The sequence below is a fragment of the Myiozetetes cayanensis genome, unplaced genomic scaffold (genome assembly GCF_022539395.1).
Source record: "Myiozetetes cayanensis isolate MyiCay16 unplaced genomic scaffold, myiCay2020 scf3, whole genome shotgun sequence".
Lineage (NCBI taxonomy): Eukaryota > Metazoa > Chordata > Aves > Passeriformes > Tyrannidae > Myiozetetes > Myiozetetes cayanensis.
Genome location: NW_026087521.1, coordinates 70,994,863 through 71,015,971, shown reverse-complemented (window position 1 = coordinate 71,015,971; position 21,109 = coordinate 70,994,863). Strand labels below are relative to the sequence as shown.

General features: G+C 41.9%; 1 protein-coding gene across 2 annotated transcripts in view; it reads left to right on the top strand.

Annotated features, from left to right (window-relative positions):
• The window catches only part of LRP6 (LDL receptor related protein 6), a 79,384-nt gene extending 59,258 nt beyond the window's left edge, over positions 1–20,126 (top strand). The window contains exons 13-23 of one of the 2 annotated variants that reach the window (XM_050323912.1): positions 77–279; positions 2,545–2,756; positions 2,905–3,095; positions 6,892–7,101; positions 8,391–8,516; positions 9,661–9,855; positions 10,649–10,759; positions 11,843–12,073; positions 12,584–12,720; positions 13,411–13,508; positions 15,236–20,126. In XM_050323912.1, the coding sequence (XP_050179869.1) occupies positions 77–279; positions 2,545–2,756; positions 2,905–3,095; positions 6,892–7,101; positions 8,391–8,516; positions 9,661–9,855; positions 10,649–10,759; positions 11,843–12,073; positions 12,584–12,720; positions 13,411–13,508; positions 15,236–15,527 (2,006 nt within the window). In that variant the 3' untranslated portion in view covers positions 15,528–20,126. Of the gene's footprint in view, positions 1–76; positions 280–2,544; positions 2,757–2,904; positions 3,096–6,891; positions 7,102–8,390; positions 8,517–9,618; positions 9,856–10,648; positions 10,760–11,842; positions 12,074–12,583; positions 12,721–13,410; positions 13,509–15,235 lie in introns of both variants that reach the window. The other variant, XM_050323911.1, reaches the window with a different exon arrangement.
• The last annotated feature ends 983 nt before the right edge of the window (positions 20,127–21,109 follow it).

Sequence of the window (21,109 nt, the reverse complement as noted above, 5' to 3'; positions counted from 1 at the left end):
CTTAAACATCAAAGTGTCCAGTTTTATTGCTGTGTGTAACCCTTCCACCCCCCTTTCTGCCTTTAACCCCGTCAAGCTCCTACGACGTTTTTGTTGTTCAGTCAGAAGAACGCGATTAATCGCATGGTGATCGACGAGCAGCAGAGCCCGGACATCATCCTCCCCATCCACAGCCTCAGGAACGTCCGAGCCATCGACTACGACCCCCTGGAGAAGCAGCTGTACTGGATCGACTCCCGGCAGAACATCATCCGCAAGGCGCAGGAAGACGGCAGCCAGGTATGGGGATGGCACTGCTGAACATCAGGCCAAATAAGGACTGATTGTATGGGAATAATTCAGGTACACGGCTTTCCTGTAGGGTTAATGTCAACTTGGCAAAGCGAGTGGCATCCGGAGTTTTCTGGAGTCCCTCAGTCAGTAAATCTGGGAGGTTGCAGCAAGAAGTAAATGATGGAAAGCCAAGGCCAGCTCCAAGATACTGTTGTGAACGGTGCATTGTTTGCTCGGTGCTGTCGTTTGTCTGGAAGCTGTTTGAAGCCCTTGCTTGAGATATGAAACATGGAGGGGAAAGTTCTTGGGAGAAAAGGGGTGTGTGAGCAAGAAAAGTGCACAGGCAATGGCTCTCAGATGGAGAAGGGGGGACTTATGAGCACACAGCTGTGTGTGGAGCCTCCCAGGCTCTGCTGCAGACAGGAGGAGTTTCTGTAAAACACTGAGTGAGGAGCTTGAAACTAGTGACCTGCAAGAGATGGAGCAAGCTTGGGAAAATGGATTTGACAGGGGAATGCAGAAAAGGTAGAGTAGGGTAGAAGGCAAAAGGTAATACAGGTTGTGGTGGTTTGACCCTGGCTGGATGCCAGGTGCCCACTGAAGATGCTCTGTCACTCCCCTCCTCAGTGAGACAGGACAGAGAAAATACAACAAAAGGCCTATGGACTGAGATAAGGGCAGAGAGAAGTCACTCACCAGTTACCATCACAGGCAAAACAGGCTCAACGGGGAGAAATTAATCGAATTTATTGCAAATCAAAATCAGAGTAAGATAATGAGGCCTAAAATCTTAAAAACACCTTCCCCCCCCCCTCCCTCCTTCCCAGGCTTAACTCCTTCCTCACTGACCTTGGTGTCCTGCAGGGCTGTTTCTCTTACATATTTCTCACTCCTGTATTCTCTGGCCACATTTACTTCTGCCCAATAACTTTTTTCCCTTCTTAAATATGAAATCACATTTATCACTCCCACCATCCCTGCTGGGCTTGGTCTTGGCCAAAGCAGGTGCATCCTGGAGCCATGGGGGAAGCTTCCAGCAGCTTCTCACAGGAGTCACCCCTATAGCCTTCTCCCCTACCAGAACCTTGCCACACTTTATTCACATTTTAAAATAGGCATTTTTACCTTCCTGATTTTTTCAATATGGGAGGAGTGGGAGATGAAGGTGAATAGCACAGATGTGCTATAGTCAGTTTAATTTTAGGAGTGTGGTTTCTCGTCGTGGATGTGGTGATAGCTGGATTCTGCTGAACACCCCTCAGCCATAACTCTTCATTTAGCAATGCTTTTAATTTTGGAATATCTAAATAACACCCAAAACTAATCAGGCATCATGTGTTTGCCAGTGTCAGCAGAATAAACAAATGTAAGGCTTGAAGGCACACCGTTTCATAGAGGTGACAAGTCAAATAAAGTTAGGCAGATTTCCTGGTGAAGTCTAATTTGGGGATGAAATAATGAAAGCAGCTCACCTCAGAAGCATGTTTTCGAAAAGATTATGTGACCCACGTTTAGTAATTTACTAATCCTCCTCAGATTTTTGGAAAAGTTCATGAAAGATGTTCATTAAGTTCTTTCTAAAGATAACAATAAAGAAAAAAAAGGCATGTTGACTCCAGGAGTCTAGACCAGTGGAAGGCAAGAACTTTGAAGTAGTAAGGTATTAGCTGGAAATGCTCTGAAGTCACTCATACAGTGGCTGATGTCCTTTCTGTCTCTGGCAGAGAGAGAATTCTCCTATTCACCCTTCTGTCCCCCAAGTGAGATGGCAGCAGTGGTGGAGAAGAATGAGGCAAGAATTTCAAGTGTTGTCTGGCCTCCCTTTGCCCGTGTTTTTATCCATTCAGCTGCAGCTTTGGAAATTAATGGGGATGTATTTCTGTTGTAGAGTGTTAGATGTGCTGGGTTTGGGTCTATCCAAACTGAACTTAAGAGCTGTCAGAAAAGCAGAGGAAATACAGAAGCTGACCCTGGACTTTCAACACAGTTTGGATTTACTGGTCAAATTTGTGAAGTCTTGCGAGCTGCAATCAGCTTACCTGATTGCCATTACAACAAACCGTTAGGACCAAGTTTCTGTATGTTATCAAAGGTGTTGGTGGGATAACAGGACCTGGGTTTCTCCTTATTCTGCCATACTTTATGGTAGTGTTTTGGTCATCTCCCTTTTCTGAACAGTAGTTTGACATGGTACGGCCATACCAAATAAAATTATCCGTGTTCTATGAAGATTAAATGTCCTTCTGTGTGTTACCCACGTTTTCTTTGCAGAGCCTCACTGTTGTGACCAGCCCAGTTCCCAACCAGAACTTGGACATGCAGCCTTACGACCTGAGCATCGACATCTACAGCCGTTACATCTACTGGACCTGCGAAGCCACGAACGTGATCAACGTGACGCGCCTGGACGGCAGAGCCATGGGAGTGGTGCTCAAGGGAGATCAGGACAGGCCCAGAGCCATTGTGGTGAATCCAGAGAAAGGGTACGTAGAAGCAAGTTGGGTATTTTTGCTGCAGCTTGGTTTCTGTTTGTCAGAATAAAACCAACTTTGGCGTTTGTTAAGATGTCCTGGATTTATAGCAAAAATGAAGATGAAATAAACATTTTTCCTCTAATCCTTCCTGTTCCAGGTACATGTATTTCACCAACCTGCAGGAAAGGTCTCCTAAAATTGAGAGAGCAGCACTGGATGGAACGGAACGAGAAGTCCTTTTTTTCAGTGGCTTGAGCAAGCCCATAGCCTTAGCTATCGACAGCCAGCTGGGCAAGCTGTTCTGGGCTGATTCAGACCTGCGGAGAATTGAAAGCAGTGACCTATCAGGTAGAGTAGCACTTGAATTCAGTGATTCATTTGGGTGCTGTGGGTGTGGGGGAATGCAGAGAAAGGTGTCATCTTTTTCTTCCTACTATAAACAGTCTATGCTGTGATTGTAATCACTCCCTGAATTCCCAGCCAAGGAATGGGCATGATTCATGCAGCATGCCTTTACAGTTTCATGCCTCTATCTGTGATTTGCATTATTAATTGCTACACATGCTATTTACTTCAGTTTCTCCCTGCAAGGCATTCGTGTGGTTTCCCAAAGTTAACTCACAAATAAATTGCAGCAGTTTTGGAGAGGGTTGTTTTTAAAGGCATTGGTTTTGGTGCAGTGAAGTTCCCTGTTAGTGGGAAAATCTGTCCACCAGAGTTAAAGCAACAGGTGCGCAGGTTACTTATGCACCTACCATTTAGGGTGAAAAGATGTGAGAAGAATTGAGCAGATCTAACATCTGTTCTCAAAAGACAAAAAACTCCCCCCTCCAGCTGTGGAATTGTCTTTGCCTGCTCCCTGAGGTTGGTTGTGGTGCTTGCCTGACCTCCTCTATGAACAACTCAGATCACTTAACCACACGAGCAAAATAATAACCTAACAATACACAGAAAAAGAGAAATAGAGTGGTGTTCTGTTAGCTTGGAAAGCTGAATTGGTTCAGGAAAAGAGTCCAGCAAGCAACCAGAAGTGCAGTAAAAGAAGAGGGAAAAATCACATGGTCCAGATTGGGTGAGAAAGACTGAGATGTCTTTCATTTACTATTCTAACCCAGCAAACTGCTGGATCAACTCAGCTGCCTCACGTAACATCAGTAATAATCTGTGATATTAACATATCAGTGATAACATTTCAGTTTTTCTAGATGGTTGGAACTGAGGCTCAGAAAAATAGTAATTTTTTTTCAGTGGTGTGTCAGTGGAAGGTGCAGGGTCACTAGAATCGCAATATCCTGATTGTTTACTGTTTTAAAACACTAAGACGTAACCTGAGTTTGTGAACTGTTTTTGAAAAGAAAAATTTGGATTGGTGTAGCTCAGTGTGTTGTAAGCTGTCCCAGATCCAGAGTTTGCATGAGTAGAGTGACAGGTGGCAGAGTATTACACCATGTTTTATTTCTCTCTTTGTTTGTTATCTGCCCAGAATTAAAACACCAGAGGAGATGGGTCTAAATTCCAGTTCAGTCTGGTTTTAATGATTCTGCTTTTCTTTTTTCTTAAAGATGTGTTTATTTTATCATCAGTGTTGTATTTCAAAGAACACAAGCTAAAATCATTCCAAAACCTCTCTTGCTTTTTGGCATTTGCACCACAAATAGATTGCTGTAATCACCAGGATAAATTGCTAACTGCTGAGATGCATTCCTGTGCTTAGGAATGCTGATTAATAGGCTCTTTTGACCAGCAGAGTAATTTTTCTGCACGTTAGCTTATTAAAAACATTCACAGTCTCTTGCTCTGTCGACTCTGTAGATGCCAGTAGTGACAAAGACAAGGACAGTTAGAATGCCTTTCATGTGATGCAGTCTGTCTTTTCCTCCCTGTCCTTCAGGCATTCAGTTAGGACTTAATATTCTGCCCAAATGGGAGATCCTACTGAAGTTAACCAGAGCCTTCACATGATTTATGAAAAGATGACTGGAATTAACTCCCTGCCATGGAAACTGTTTGGAAATTAGTTCTTCTCTTCCAGAAAATCTGCTGTGATTTGGAAATGTCTAATGGTTCTGGAATTAAGTACTTTTTATTTGGAAATAGAAGGAGCTATGGGTGTGTCCTGATCTTTGCATTTATTTGGTTGGTTTTAAGTCTTCTGGTAAAAGGTATTGCTGGAGAGAGGATGGTGATGCCAGGAGACAAAAGCTCCTCTTAATCACATCTCCCTTTCCTCTGACATTCCCAGTAAAGGAAACTATCTCTCTAATGGGTCAGCTTCAGATTTTATCGTTGGTTTATGGAAGAAGGGATTTTAGGGTCTTGTTTTAGTCACGAACAGTCAGTTACACTTGGTCGTGAATATTAAAAAGAAAGATTAAAACATTAAGGAAGGGAAAATTTTAAAATTTTAAGCTTCTGAGCTTTAGGTCCACGATGCAAAATGATTGCCATGGTCACGGCAGAGCAGGGCATGTGTAGACTCCATTTGGGTAGGTCAAGGTCTTAATTTTTCTATTTCTTACTGTCATCTTGGCATTTTGCCCTGTTCCCAGCTTATCTCTTCTTCTCATGATTCAGGTTTCTGTTTCTCACCTTTTGCCAATTAGTCATGTTCACACGTGTTAATAGATGGTTGCAGTTATTTAGATTGACTTACATCACTCAGTCTGTTAATTTCTCCATCAGTCAGGGTATAACCTCCTTCAGAATCCATCAACGTCTTTCCTTAATCAGACCACTGCTGGTGTTGTTCCAGAGTGGTGGGTGAGAACCTCAGTCTGGCTGATTTGAATTTCCTTGTTCGGCTCTAGATTCTAACGCTTAGTAAATGTTTGCAAGGTTGTTTAACTTCTGAGCTCTGTGTGCATTTAGCAAAAAGGAGGTAAATACGTTTTCCACCATCAAATTTGTTTGGTGGTCATCATCACCGACATACTGTTCATAAAATTCTCAACAAGCAAAAAAAACCTCTTCTTACCACCAAACAAAGCAGAGGGATAGAATTTACTCAAAGTATAAAATCATGAAATGCATGTGTCTTCTGTCCTGTTACATCATCTTGTGTGGGTATGGTAGATTTATGTGGTAGATTTTTTCCTCATGGTATTCAGTTTTTCTGGTATATTTCTTACAGAACTAAATATAAAAACTTGCTGGAAATTGTTCTGTGGATGAACGGATGTAAGGCTATTGTCTGCTGCAGTAAAAGTGAAAAATAATAATATTTTCAGATACCTGAAATACCAGGATCTATCTGTAAATTTTCGAGCTGTAGCCTAAGTGTAGACTGTGTGATGTTGTTTCAGCTGTGGTCAGAATCTGATAAACACACTGAGTATTTGAGTGTTAATGACCATGTCATACCATGGTAAATAAAGGAAGCATGGATTAAACCTCCCTCCTGAGCCCTCAGGTTTTGATTAACATGCTTGTTTTCTGTGTGAGTTACAAAGTCTTCACTCTCTTTGGATGGTCTTTAATGATACCTTTAAAACAACTTTTGACTTTTCTGCTTATGTGGAGTGTTAACTGTGAATTAGGGTGATTGCTAAAGGAACTCAGGAAAGTAAATCTTCTCTAGGAGGAAAGGAGCATTCCCAATTTAGCATGAATAGCTTAGTGAAGGTAATGCAGTCGAGAGAAAAGAATGTGAGGAAGTCAGATGTCGTGTTAATCTCCTAATTCATGTGAGAAATACTAACTACCTTCCCTTCACTTGGATTTCATCTTGTACTAGTTAGCTCCAGCTAATTATCCATCTTCTCATTCCCTGTTGGATGGCAAGACAAAGAAATTGATCTCTCCAAAGAGGGAAAGAAGAATGAAAAGAACTACAAATTTCCATCATATTGAGAAAAGACTGGAAAGGCTAATGAGAGCTGAGCCCCCAATTCCAGGTGCTTCTTAAGTACAGTAGATGTTTTTGAAGCACAAAACCTGTTTTCTTGATGAAAACAGAAACAAAGTTTAATCATCTGTCTGCCAAATGCATTACTCATGCATCAGAGGACCATGGATTGCTTGGGTTTTTATAGCAGGCTTACCTGGTAGCATAGGAGCAGTGAAAAACAGAGATGTGAGTGGTGTAGAAAATGTTTCTGATAGTAATTCAGTTGATTCTAGTTGGACTACTCTTTCCCTTCTGCAGGTGCCAACCGGATTGTTTTGGAAGACTCTAATATCCTGCAGCCTGTGGGACTAACTGTGTTTGAAAACTGGCTCTACTGGATTGACAGACAACAGCAGATGATTGAAAAGATTGACATGACTGGCCGAGAAGGGCGTACGAAGGTCCAAGCTCGTATTGCACAGCTCAGTGACATCCATGCTGTGAAAGAGCTCAACATCCAGGAGTACAGTAAGTGCAGTGCCTGTCTGCAGGTGCAAACAGTGCCTGTGAGACTCAAGCCAAGGAGTGGCCACAGAGACAGAAACCTCTTTTGCCTTTTTGCTGACCAACATCCGTGCAGATGGAAGAAGTTGGTATCAGTTAGTGGTCAGGGTGCTGTTAAGATTGTTTCCTTCAGGCAGTTGGCAGTGGATTGGAAATCTATCACAACCCCAGCATCGTATTTTGTTGCTGATGACAGCTTTATTGTAGTGTCATACAGGCACCTGGCATGTGAGTGTCTCTGGGCACAGTGGAAACATCCTGTTATCCCTAGGAGAGGATTTTCAGGATCATGCTAGGGAACTGCTATGAGGTGTTTGCTCTGCTTAGGCAAGCACAGCTCTCAGGGCTTTTACTGGCAGCAAATGTTTCAATGGACTGCTGGCCTTGAAGGCAAACTGAGCAATTTTTGATGGTGGGAATTCATATTGAAAGTGAGGGACAGAGAACAGTGTTGCACTGGAAAAAGGAAGTGTGTATTAAATAATTTGTATTGAACATGGCTGCACTTTTAAAAGTTTTCTGTTTACCAGGCCTTTCCCTACACACATACTCTTGAAATCATGGGAGGTAGATGGTTAAAGCAGTGGAGTTGCTGTCATCCTGGAGAAAATGTGCCTGGTTAGTAGGCTGTGGTGCATGCCTGGGAGAAATATGAAGAAAAATGTCTGGGGATGCTTAATTAAAACATCAGTGCAGACTGCTACTAGTTTTGTGTGCTATTAATCTCAGTAAATCTGTCAGGAGTTCCAAGAGAAGTGTGTTGTCCTTATTAAACATTAAAATGAAGAGACATATTTATCTAGAGCATGTTAATTTGAGTTTTGGAGACTGGAAGCTTCAGAATTCATAAATTAGGAAAAGTTTACTTTTTTAATGGTCTTTGATAGAGAAAATGAAGTATGGAATCCAAGACATCTTTTTGTATTACTAATACTACTTTTTGCTGCAGAGAACTAATTCTACCTCTCACAAGAAGCAAAATGCTTTGAGTACTGTTTAGTAGATGCCACAGCACAATTTTTACAGTGGTTTCAGATCATGGACAGTTATCAATGTGTGTTATAATTACTTTATGCAAAGGGAAGAATACACGTAACAAAATACAACTCTTTCAGAGATTTTTTTAGTAATGCTCTCCCCGGGGTAAGGAAGTAATGGAGGGAGACCAATGGGCCCAAAGAAATCACTGAAAGGTTGTAAAAGAGGTGGAGATTTCTTGTCAGTCCCTGTCTTTCTTATTTTTAAACTCACAGGACAACATCCTTGCTCTCAAGACAATGGTGGCTGCTCACACATTTGCATCGTGAAGGGCGATGGCACCACACGCTGTTCTTGCCCCGTCCACCTTGTTCTGCTGCAGGATGAGCTGTCCTGTGGAGGTAAGCCTTTCCCATGCTCTGTGCCACTTCAATTCTTAATTGTATGATTTTCATCACTTTTTTCTATCACTCCATCCGTTCTCCTTTTTCAAACAGGGGTAGATTCTCACATTCTGGCACACTGCACTGTCTGTGCCATTTTATTCTTCTCTGTTGTCCTCCTCAAGCTCACCCTGTGTGTGTCTTTCTGAACTTGAGTGCCAGAAGGGCACGTTGCCTCCTCCGTGGTGATGCAGTCACTGTAACCCACACCCTGGTGTCCAGAGGAGGGGTTGAAATGGGGGAGAGGAGAAGCCCTTTGATGCCACTGTGCTGAATGGATTTATTATGCAATCATCTGGCCATCGAGGTGGCATGTGGGCTCACCATGGAATAAATAACATAATCCAGATATCTTCTCAGAGCAAGTTTAGTACCAGGCCAAAAAGCAGAGGGAGGAAATGGGGATTAAAAAAAGGGGGGGAAAAAAAAACCCCACTTCCTTACTCCATGAAATTAACAGTTAATGTAGTAAATGTTAAATAACAGCGAGCAGATGTGTCGAGGTGGTGGAACTTGACTAGATGGAGCAATTTTTTGTTTTAAAAGAATTTTGACTGAGCAGAACTGGCAAGGGCACACAACTAGACACTGAGTCACAGTGCATCCATGTACAGCACATCACATCCTTTTAACATTTTCTATACAAGGACTGACAAACATTTAAAAAGAGAGTAAGTCATCAGCTGTGGATACAGTAGTGTTGCAGGAAAGAGGGAGCAGAAAAGTGTGATGACTTTAAATGAAGAGTTGAAGACCTACTAAGAGAAGGGTGTAGGAGTCTTAAATGGGAAAGGAAGAAAAATAATTGTGTTTTATGGGCCTGTTTCTCTGTTCCTCTTGTTCTTTGTCTGTCAAGCCCCCATTGATGTGAGCCTTCATCAGTCCCTTGGGGCTCAAGGTCTGCACAGATGAGTGTGGAGGCAGTGGGTGTGGAAGTTACCCTGTGCCGTGGCGTGTTTATCAGCTGCTTTGATACGTGAAAGCCGCTGAGCCCTTCACCTGGACGAGCTGTTTGTTCACCCGGATTTTTAATTTTTGTCTGTTTGCTTGATTTTTTAAGAACCACCAACATGCTCCCCTCAGCAATTCACCTGTTTCACAGGTGAGATTGACTGCATCCCCGTGGCCTGGCGCTGCGACGGCTTCACCGAATGCGAAGACCACAGTGACGAGAAGAACTGCCCCGTGTGCTCAGATACCCAGTTCCAGTGTGAAAGTGGACAGTGCATAGACAGTGCCCTCCGGTGCAACGGAGAAGCAAATTGTCAGGACAACTCAGATGAGAAGAACTGTGAAGGTACTGAGGACGCTTTGGTGAAAACAGAGTTGTCCTAAGGGACACGACGATAAATACCAGTGTTATTACTGAGTAGGGTTTGGAAGGATCCAAGGTTCTGCTCGTTTTTAAACTGGTCTATTAAATGGAAATTGTTTCATAACGCCATGCTTTTGTTTCTCTACCTGTGAAGTGGAAATTAAGACTGATCTCTGTCACGGTGGTTTAAACACTGTAAAAAGAACTGTTAAAAAGGGTATGATTTTAAGCTCTAAAAACCTGGTATCTGGGAGTGAACTACTGTTTGCCAGTACAATGAGCTTTCTTCCCAAAGTGATAGTATATTTTTTGAGTGTACTGGCAAAGCTTCAGGTTTATATTCTGTCTTTCATTTCAGTTTAAAAATGTAAGGACAAGTAAAATATACTGTCTCATGGTCAAGGAGCTTTCTGGTTTACAGGAAGAGCACGAGGACAATGAGAAACTGCATTTATCTTTCTTAAACAATTTTATCATTGTGGTTAGGCAGATTTATTTTTAATAACTTAATTCTTTGCTCTTAGGGTGAGTAGGCAGTGAGGGCCAGGTCCCCAGTGTGCACTGTCCTCAGCAGAACACTGAATCACTCACTCTTGCACGGTTCACACTGGGGGCTTTTTGTGTCATCGGCTCCTTTCAGAAATTAAGATTGCAGCATTCTAGGCTCTCCCAAGATACTCCTGATTGTACACTTTGGTGCCTTTGTTTCTTAACAATTTTGAAGAGGAGAAGCCTTTGATACTGTCACTTATTCTGTGGGTGGTTCTCTTGGCAGTGCTTTGTTTGACGGATCAGTTCCGCTGTGCCAGCGGGCAGTGCATCGGGAAAAGCAAGAAATGTGATCACAACCTGGACTGCAGCGACAGCTCAGACGAGCAAGGATGCTGTAAGTGTGTTACCTGAGACTGGAGGCTTGGTTGCAGCATCCAAAATTTGTTTCTCACTTTCCCTATAAGTTAGATTTTATTCCGTCAACCATGGTTTTCTCATCCAGAGAGTTAATAGCAGGTGCTTTTAGAATCATAGGAGCACTCTGTTTATAGAGTAAACCTTCTAAAATTTCTTTTTTTATCTTGAAAAGGTGTAATTCTGAGCTTGATACATGATTTGTAATATGTGATTTCCACTGCCTTGAAATCTCCAGGGCACTACAAGGATACTGCTGCCTTTAAAATTCCAACTGAAAAGTTCATTTTCACTGTTGGTGCTTTAAAAGAAATTTTAAACAGGGACATCTCTTCTTGTGTTAGAGATCCATATATCACAGTTGACACACACGTAATATGAAAATGCAAAGCCAGAGCTGGACCCTTGATCTTGAGAAGGAGTAATAGGAGATGTTCTGTCATGCTGGCAAGTTACTAGTGACATCATCACAGACCTGGGTAGTTACCTTTACTATAGTTTATGTTTTCCAGTTTTGTAATAGAGGATGGAAAATTGGCCCTCCCAGAATAAAATTGCAGTTGTCACCATCCCTCTTTCAGTATGATCAGAGGAGTCTGTTTACTCATCTCTGTGGACTGTGACAGGCTGGTTGAAGTGTGGGTTAGGTGTTCAGGAAAAAGAAATGTGTAAGATGTAAAACACTGACTAGAACAGGAAAATATTTTAGTCTGCTTTTCTTGTCAAATTCACGAAGCACAGGCAGGGAGTTGTCAGAAATGTCATTGCTTAGAACTGGTATTGTAGGGAAAGCCACTCATTTTGACTGTTGAGTAATTGTTCTGGATACAGTTTCCTCATAAAATGGTACCTCTCGAGCTGATGCTCAGCTCTATCTGAGGGTGGGTCAGATGTGCTGTAGGTTAGGTAGTTTAATAAATAGTATCAAACCCCAAATTCATCACTACTGAACGAGAGAGGTGATGCACCATAGGTGAATGTTCACTGGCGAGAAGAGGGAGATATAAGGAAAACTGATGTTGATTTAAACTTTCCTAGTCCGATTTTCCCTTTCCCCTTTCAGACACAACGGAGGAACCTGCCCCACAGCCCAACAACACGATAGGCTCCATCATCGGTGTGATCCTTACAGTCTTTGTGGTTGGAGCAATGTACTTCATCTGCCAGAGGGTGCTGTGCCCACGCATGAAGGGAGATGGAGAAACCATGACCAATGACTATGTGGTGCATGGCCCAGCCTCTGTCCCTCTGGGTTATGTGCCTCACCCAAGCTCTTTGTCAGGGTCTCTTCCCGGTATGTAAATGGGACTTTAAACATTATGTAATTATTCTTGATGGGTTTGTAGACTGAGTTTTTTTATGCTTGTGAAACTTCTTGCAAAGTCAGCGATGACCAGCAATAATTGTAGCCTCAGCTTATTTCGTTTGGTGCTGAAGTTTCTAACACCAGCCCAAGCACACTTTGCTGCTGTTTAAGGAGTAAAACTTCATCACAATGTTGCACTTCATTTAAATGCATTGCTTCTGTATATGTTAACTAAATATGTCCTGTAACTTGTGACTTTGGATCCAGCAGGTTCCTGTCAGAACTGAAGCTCTGTGAGGCTGTTACAGGGTTAAAACAATGCATCAAATTACTTTGTGTAATATCCTGCATAAAGATTCTTTGAGCAGAATTTTTCCCCCATTATTTCGAGCACCGTTTTCCCTTGGACTCTGTGCCAGCGTGCTTCAGTCACTAGCAAATTATTTTGTTGAGCTTCCTTTTCTCAGTTGAATGTTGACATACACCTTTGTTCCTCAGGTATGTCTCGAGGTAAATCTGTCATCAGCTCCCTCAGCATTATGGGAGGGAGCAGTGGACCGCCCTATGACAGGGCCCACGTTACTGGAGCCTCCTCCAGTAGTTCTTCAAGTACCAAAGGCACTTACTTTCCTCCAGTAAGTTATTCTATTATTTGTAGACCTTTAATAACTTTCAGAGAAGTAATGGTGTCTTCTGAGTCTTAACTGATTGACAGATTAATGTTTTGGGTTAGATTTTTAGCTTAATAAACTTGTTTCAAGATGGAGTACGTGATTTTGAAAGGGAAGGAAGATGAGGTGGTCTTTTTCCAAAACAGTCTAGAAACTTTAATTTAAAAAAGTTGTGAGAGAGCTCAGTGCCAGGAAAAAAAAAAGTTAGATTGAATGTCAGGGGAGATGAAAAAAATCCCTATAAATGTTAAGCAGCTCTGGCAGAGAGATCTCCTTTCATTACACTCTGCCATGTGCCTCTGAAGGTAAAGCTATGACTGATTCTGTATAGACTTGCAAGGAATTAAAAGGAAGTTTTGTGTCACGTGTCTTACAAGTGACAGATGAGTAAACAAATTAAGTCAGCATTTTTGGAGAAGAGCTTAATAGTAGCTGATAGGAATGGCAACAAATGGCATTTCGAGTGTCTGTTAAAGAACTGGGGAATAAACAAATGAAAAATCCCATTTGGTTGGCAGGGCTATGCATGCAGTTCTTCATTTAAGGATCCTATTATACAGTACTAAAAAGAAAAATTATAAACTGGTGTTTTCTTGAGTTTACTTTGTATCTTTCCTTTTTAACTGTGGCTTTTTTCCATGTTTTACTCCTTAGATTTTGAACCCACCACCATCACCAGCTACTGAACGTTCACACTATACCATGGAATTTGGTTATTCTTCAAACAGCCCATCCACTCATAGATCCTACAGGTAATTACTGTTACAGTAGCTTCTGTCAGGATCAAAGAGTTAGTGTGGAAAATGCAGAATAAAGGCAGCCTCTGCTCCATAAGAATTGCTGTCAAAGGCCCTAATTCTGCAAGCACTAAACCAGTGCTTCAATGGGTTCACGTGTATCAGGTCACTGATGGGTGTGCACAACTGCAGCGTTGGCTGAGGTAAATCACACACCAGGGTGTTTTGGTGATCCATCTCTTGGGCATACTGCTGTAGGGGGAATGACAGCACTCATCACAAAACTAGCTAAATGCCAAAAGAAACACAGTACCACAATGAGTTTGAGCCAAAAATATTTACCCTGGAGTGAACCCAGCCCTTTTTTAGGCTTCTGTCGAAAATAATTTGTTACGTAATTATCAGAAATTATAAGCAAACACCCTGTGGAGAAAAAGTGCTCAATATAAAGGAGGTCAGAAGTAACATTTAATATTGTGGTCTAGATAAACCACAGAATTTCTAGTTTGACATATTAAGGGTTCATATCTGGAAAAGGTTGCCAACCTTTTGCTTATTTTTACTGACTAGTATCTATGGACAGGTATGCTTTGTTTACTTGAATGTGTCTTTCTTACCTTTCCTTTAAGAATGCTGGAGTTATTTATCATTTTATAGCAAGTTAGAGGAACAAAAACAGAGGAACAGACCTATACTACCCAAGGGTGTAAATGTTCCCCTGGCACATCCCCAGTAGATCTGGTCAGTGAGAAGAGAGTGCTGTGTTTGTCTGTTGAAAGATATGCCTCCCTAACACAGAGCCTTTGGGGTTTGTTGGATAATGAGGTCTCTGGGGCTAAACAGACATCCCTTCTCCATTAGCAGAAAATATGGCCTCTGTTGTGCAGAAGGTCGGACCAGATGTTTATAATGATCCCTTGCAGCCATATAAAACATCTTCTAAAATAATAAGTCATTTTCTAATGAAAGAAACCTGAATTCTGGTAACCAGCATGAGTCTTGCTGATCAGTGGTTAGCTGATGTGCCTTTTGGTACAATAAAATGGTATTAGGGGTGTAGCATAGGGTTCAGTGTTTTCCAAATGCTCCCCCACCCAAAAATAAACATTGATCTTACTGCCTCTGATCTTACTTCTGTGCTAATATTCGGACTTGACTATAGAGGAGCTGCATCCCCAACTGACTGTGAGTTGTAGCTACCATGCACTTCCCTTTCTAATTTGTTTCCTTGGAACTGTATTTGGCTCATTTTGAAAAAAAAAGACATTTTGTGGTAGCAGCCTTTGAGAATTTCATCCCCAGTTACCGCTGTAAGGAATGATTCTCCTGACTGCAGGTAATTTTCAGTTTCCTTGTCTGGGCTTAGAAGTCAGTATCCAGCAATTGCATAACAAAATATCTTCTCCAGGTAATTGCAATGCAGCTATTACATATAGACACGCACACGCACACTCGTGCCCTTCCTGCCCCTCTGTCTTAATTGAGGTAGAAGAAACTGCTCCTAAGTCCTTAGGGAACGTGTTGTCTGTAGATAATTAATAATTATCATCACGTTCACCGGTTGCCGTAATTTGACCGACACTGTGACGTGTGTGGTCGAAGAGAGGAGAGCGTGATGCTGTGCATCGCTGCAGAGAGGTTGCCCTGCTTTCTGTTCCCACCTTGGCTCATCCCCCTGGGCTTCGTTCGCGGGCGCATCCCCCAGATCGCACTGACCCCTTTTTTCCCCGCTCCCACCTCAGCTACAGGCCTTACAGCTACCGGCATTTTGCACCCCCCACCACGCCCTGCAGCACCGATGTGTGCGACAGCGACTACGCCCCCAGCCGAAGGGTCCCGGCAGCCGCGGGCAAGGGCTACACCAGCGACCTGAACTACGACTCGGAGCCCGTCCCTCCGCCGCCCACCCCGCGCAGCCAGTACCTGTCGGCCGAGGAGAACTGCGAGAGCTGCCCGCCCTCCCCGTACACCGAGCGCAGCTACTCCCACCACCTGTACCCACCGCCGCCCTCCCCCTGCACAGACTCCTCCTGAGGGGGAGCCCCCCCCGACCCGCTGTGTGAAAGTGTAAATATACAAACTGTTCTCCCGGGGAGGGGGGGAGGGAGCTCTCGGACAGTGTACAGGGGCGGAGAAATACTGAAGATATTTGTACAGAAGAATTGAAAAAAAAAAAAAAAAAAAAAAGGATATTTATATATTTTCTTAAATAGCGGCTGCTGCTCGTGCTATAAGAAGAAGAAAAAAAAAAAAATTTTGTGTAAAGGAAACGCAGACGGTTTGTACAAAAAGTTTTTATTTTTGCAAGCGGAACACAAAAAACATGCCTTAAATCCAGTGAAGTGACTGAGCACGTTAAGGAAATAGAAGGACTGGGATATGTTACTTGTCCAGAGAGAGGTGATATGTGGGGTTTGTCAATACCAAAAATGTTTAAGATAATTAATAATAAAGAAGTCCATCTCAGAGCAGCATACCATAGATACTTGGAAGTAGCCAAATATCCTCTATGATAACTACAGAGGGCCAACAATTGAAGATAAACTTGAAAATGCAGTCAGGACAGATATTAACCTTGCACAAAAGGGCTTTGTTTTCTACAGGAATACAGCAATTGTAGCAGTGAATCCAGAAAAATAATCACACTTTTTAAAATTAATACACCTCTGATTTTCCTTAATGCAATTAACAAACTAGATAATTTAGCATTTAGAGCTCTCTCCTTGCTTCTGGAATTTTCGATTACTTTTTTGGGGGTGTATTTTAAAATTCATGTTTTTAATCCCGGTTAGGTTTTCTTATCTCTGCTGCATCCTTTCTTCCTGCCTGTGTCACTTTAAGTCATGATATTCTTATTTAAAGTACTGCTAGAACCGGGCTGCTGTAAATTCTGTTTTTTCTCCTATTTAGCCTTGTCATGCAGTGATTATCATGCTATACATTACGTTCTTCATTTTGCCAGCATGGTTGGATTCTGTTTTGGAGCAGGTCAGTATGATTTTCACATAATTGACAAGGGTAATATGCATATACCTGAGTGATTTTTAGTCCCATAAAAAGGAAAACCTTATTTTGACCTAGTGCCCACGAAATGTCAAATATTTTTATACCGCATATAATACAGACAGCATATTTATAAACGATAAATTTAACCACGGATTGTTAGTTTTTCTGTAAATGAGTAATATATCCTTGCAGTACTTTCAGTGTATATTGATTATCACAGTATACAAATCATATATGAATAAATATATATATTATTTTTTTCCTACTAAGGAAGCATTTAACTTTCAGTGGACCAACTGTCCATGAAAAAAAAAAAAAAAAAAAAAGATGTTTTGATCATTGGAAGGGGTTCCCCTGCTGTATGAACTGCTCACGTTTTCTTTGTGTTAGGTAAAGCCAGTTTCTCTCAGTATGATTTTGATGTACCTTTTGACATACCTCCTTTCGTGTGGTGTGAGCTTAATACTTTAGTATTAACCACTGTGAATGTCGAATTTCAAGATATTCTTAACAAAACCATTTTATATTCACATCTCTATTTTTGTATATTATCGCATTTAGCCCCTTCTCCCATCAGCCTCACTGTGGTGATTTTGACAGGGAGATTACTTAATCAAGTGAAAATATTATTTGTATCGGTTAAGGGGCAGCCTAGGATGATATTGACTTCTCCTGGACTCCAGTGCAGTGCTCTGCTGTGACTGTATGGGAGCTCACAGTACACCTGATCGTAGATGGCATTATGCATTTGCACCTTCTCTTGACACCAAATCCACCCAAGGTGCTCAATGCCTTTAAGGACCGGCCCTCTGAGTCTTCTCTCTCAAAAGAAGGTCCTGAGGAGCTTCTGCCTCCCCACCTTTGGGCATGCTATGGGGATTTCACCTTTCCAGAGGTGCCATTTGGGTTTTATTGTTCTCTGTTGCTTGTTTCCCAGCCAGTTTCAACTAAAAGAGTAAAAAAATCTGAAAATACGGCATGGGCTTTAATTCATGCTGTTGACAAAGTCAGTGCCAAGTAACTCTTGCTAGCTGCCACTCATCTGGAGTACTGGATCCTCATTTGGCTTCAGCTCCGAGGAAAACTGTGTCATTGGGATTCCATCTGTAATAAAGGGTCTTTCCTAGCAGTCCAAGATACCTGAAGAAACTTTAAAAAGCCTTGATGATCTCTAAGCTGTTGATCTCTGAATCTGGCATACTAAGGGGTTTTTCTGCCCAGCTTCATTCTAGGTGTCTGGGAATTGTGGTAGCTGTTCTTCTGGCTCTTCCTTGCTGGTGAAGAAGTTTATTTGTGTTCTCCAGCAGGATGGAGGTGGAGGAGGGTGTTGTGAACTATAAGGGAACTCGAAACCATATATATGAAGGGGGGGAGGGCGGCTGTGTCGGGGCAAGGGGGGGTTGAGGCTGGCACGCCAATGAGAATTAGAATTTCTCTGTTGTTTACACTTTTTCATGTGCAGCATTCCGTGGGGTTCATACGTGGGAACTTGCACTAATGAACTCAGAAGAATATTGTGTTGTCCTATCTATCTCAGTCCGAGTGCTTGTACTGCAATGGCAATGATCTCTTCTTGCAAAATACTTCTTTCAGTGTGCCAATTTCTGTTTGAAAAACTCCAGGGTGGTTGAGCTTAAGGAGTGGTATTCTCTTTTCTGCTTCAGTTGGACTACCTTGCTGAAGCTTCCTCTTGGAAGGAACTTACTGCAGGTAAATTTGTAAGTGTGTTGATTATAGCGAGGTTCTTCAGAAGGACGACATTCCCTGCATGTGGGTCATGCTGCCTGCCTTCTGTGCTGGTTTATGTCCACACACAGCCCAGCTGAAGGTGGACGTGCAGTTCAGTGTAGGATTTGATTGTTTTTCTGATACAGATGTTTCAGTTTGTGTATCAGATATTTTGAGTGATCTGCCTCTGCAAGGCTCTTGTGAAGAGGGGGACGATGGTCAGGCTTTGTTTTTCCATTGAGAATGACCAGCACAGAGGACTCATCTGAGTGGGAAGCTGGGATCTGCTTTTGGAAGCACATGTATTTTATCAGTAAATCCAGAGTAAAATTCCTCTTGGGCAGGTCTCCAGATTAGAAAAGCATTGATGCAACCAGTACACACCCCTGCCACAGTCCCAGTGGATAGACCCTGGACTGACTGAACACTGAGACTGAACATTTTCTCTCTGTTCCTTTTTACCACTGAGCCAGTCATGATTCACATTCTGTCCTTCCCTAGTGAGGATCATGTTTTCTCCTGCTTCCCAAATTGACTGAGATGCAGGGACTGTGGATAATACAGACACGTCCATTAAGGAGATTGCTAAAGTGGGTTTGTTAGCATAGAAGGGGTCTCACTGATGTCAATGAAAATTGCTCCTTGTCCTTCAAGCTAAGCACAAATGTCCTTATTTTACAGCATCAGGTGCAGTAAAGCATTAACACAGGTACTCATTGTGCACCTTTTGCTCTCTGTAGACACCTGGGCAGTGTTCAAACCTGCCTGTCTGGTGATGGAAATAACTGGTGTGCCCAGTCTGGAAAGGAACAGTCCTCTGTAGTTAAAACAAAACCCAGCATTATTTGTTGAAAAATAAACTTTGCATGTTCAACAGGAGCTTAGCATGTTTAAATGGCAACATTAATGAGACCTAATCTTGCCTTTTATGTCATGCTGCAAACGTTTCATACCTTCCTAAGGAGCAGATTCAGCCTCTCTGCCTTCCAGAGTGCTAGTGTTGAATGCTGGACTTCTCTTGGTCAGGCTGTGTGTCAGACACAGAATACCTGCTACCTTAAACCTGAGCACAAAATGCTCTGTCAGACCAGGCAGGAGAGGAAGCACATTTTTTATTTGGAGTCCATTTTGCAAATGAATGAAGGTACATGAAAAACAATCTTAATTATGAAGAAAACTGCACCCCAACTGCTTGACACAGCAGGTGCTACAGTCAACTGTAAGTGAAGCTACATGTGGAAAATCCCTGTTATTCCTGTTTATTACAATGGGCTTTGATGGTGTTCTGGTCTCCAGTTCTGCATCGCTTCTCTAGTTATTATAGCCCATCCTCTAGAAATGGCTTGATTGGCAAGCCTTAAACACAGATTAACATCTTTGGCTTTAAGGTAGTTAAACCTGCACCAAGATGAAGAAAAGGCCACTGTCTTGAATATTGAGTTATTTCCAGTTCCTTATTGCTTGGCAGATCTCATATTAATTGATTACCACCATTCTGAGGGGAACTGCTTGAACTACAGAACTCCTTGGTCACACATGCTGTTGAATCAAGTAACTTCTTCAAAATACCTCCTAAGAAGTAATCAATCATTTTTTTTCCTGGCCATTTTGCCTTGAGCACATTTGTCACACAGTATTTACTGACAGAATCTGCTTCTGAACATGTGCTGTGCACGTAGCAGATTATTTATTAGGTCTACAACAGAAAAATAACTGGTTGAGTGCAAAAATAATGGGAGCATTGTTATTCAGAAATTGCTTTCTTAGCAATGAGACTTTTTAAATTGCATTTTGGTGGTGGTATTGCTTGGAAATTACCCTTTAACTTAATTGGCAGGTGACAGATACACCTTGAAAATATGTTAGGAGTGAACTAATAGCTTGAAAATGGCTGCAAAACAGTCAGTTTCTTTCTAAAAGAAGTCAGAATACACTAGTCACTCAAAATGTTTTGTTTTCCATCTTTAAAAAGAGCAACAGTGATGGGTTTATAGCATTTCTAGGGACTGGGTGATTCTCTTCAAAACTGGGCAGGGTAAGTAAAGTGTCCACATTTTATTCAGGACAGAGATTGTCTCAGTAGCAGGCAGGGTGATTGTTACGGTGAAACTCTTCCCCTCTTTTAAATGAACAAGGAGCAGCTTTGAAGTCCTGATTAAAATGGCTGTAGCCTTAAGCCATGCAGTTAAAAGTCAGCAAGGGAAAATGAAAATGTCTTTTTTGTGTGTGTGTGTGTGTGAAGAGGATACCACTAGGCTTAAGCTGAACTAGCCTTGTTTGCAAGTGAAGGATCTGGTGCTGCTTTTAGATTTTAAATCTTTGTTTTGTTTTTTGGTTTGCTTTGTTTGTTCCCTGTTGTGTAAGCTTTAATCACTGTTTGTCATTGTCTTAAAGCCAGCTGGTGTCTCTTGTTCATCAGCTTTGGTACAGTGGTGCTTTGCAAGGATGTATTTATATTATAATGGCCAACATTTGGTCAGCCCTATTCACTCACTAACTTTTTTTTTTTTTTTTGTAAAATAAAGTGCTTTACTTATACGGTGTATATAAACCTTGTACAAAAATCCTTTTCAATTATTACTATAAACTGAGTTGTAACAAATGAAATGTTGATTTTTATAATAAAACCGAGTGAAAAAGGAGGGGTACTCTTCATTTTGTTCCAGCATCTGGAAGACAGGTAATTAAAGGTACAAGTCCACGTGTCTCTTTGTTCTCCACAGAAGTCAGAATGTGCTCAGTTTTCCTTCTGTAGGAGGGCTCTGCAAACGTGCATTTGCAGTGCACCAAGTCCTTGTGTTTTCTGCACACTGTGCTAGGAATGAAGGAACCATTACAGGGCCTGACTCCTGTGGGGTAAGATCGATTAAGAAGGGACCGAG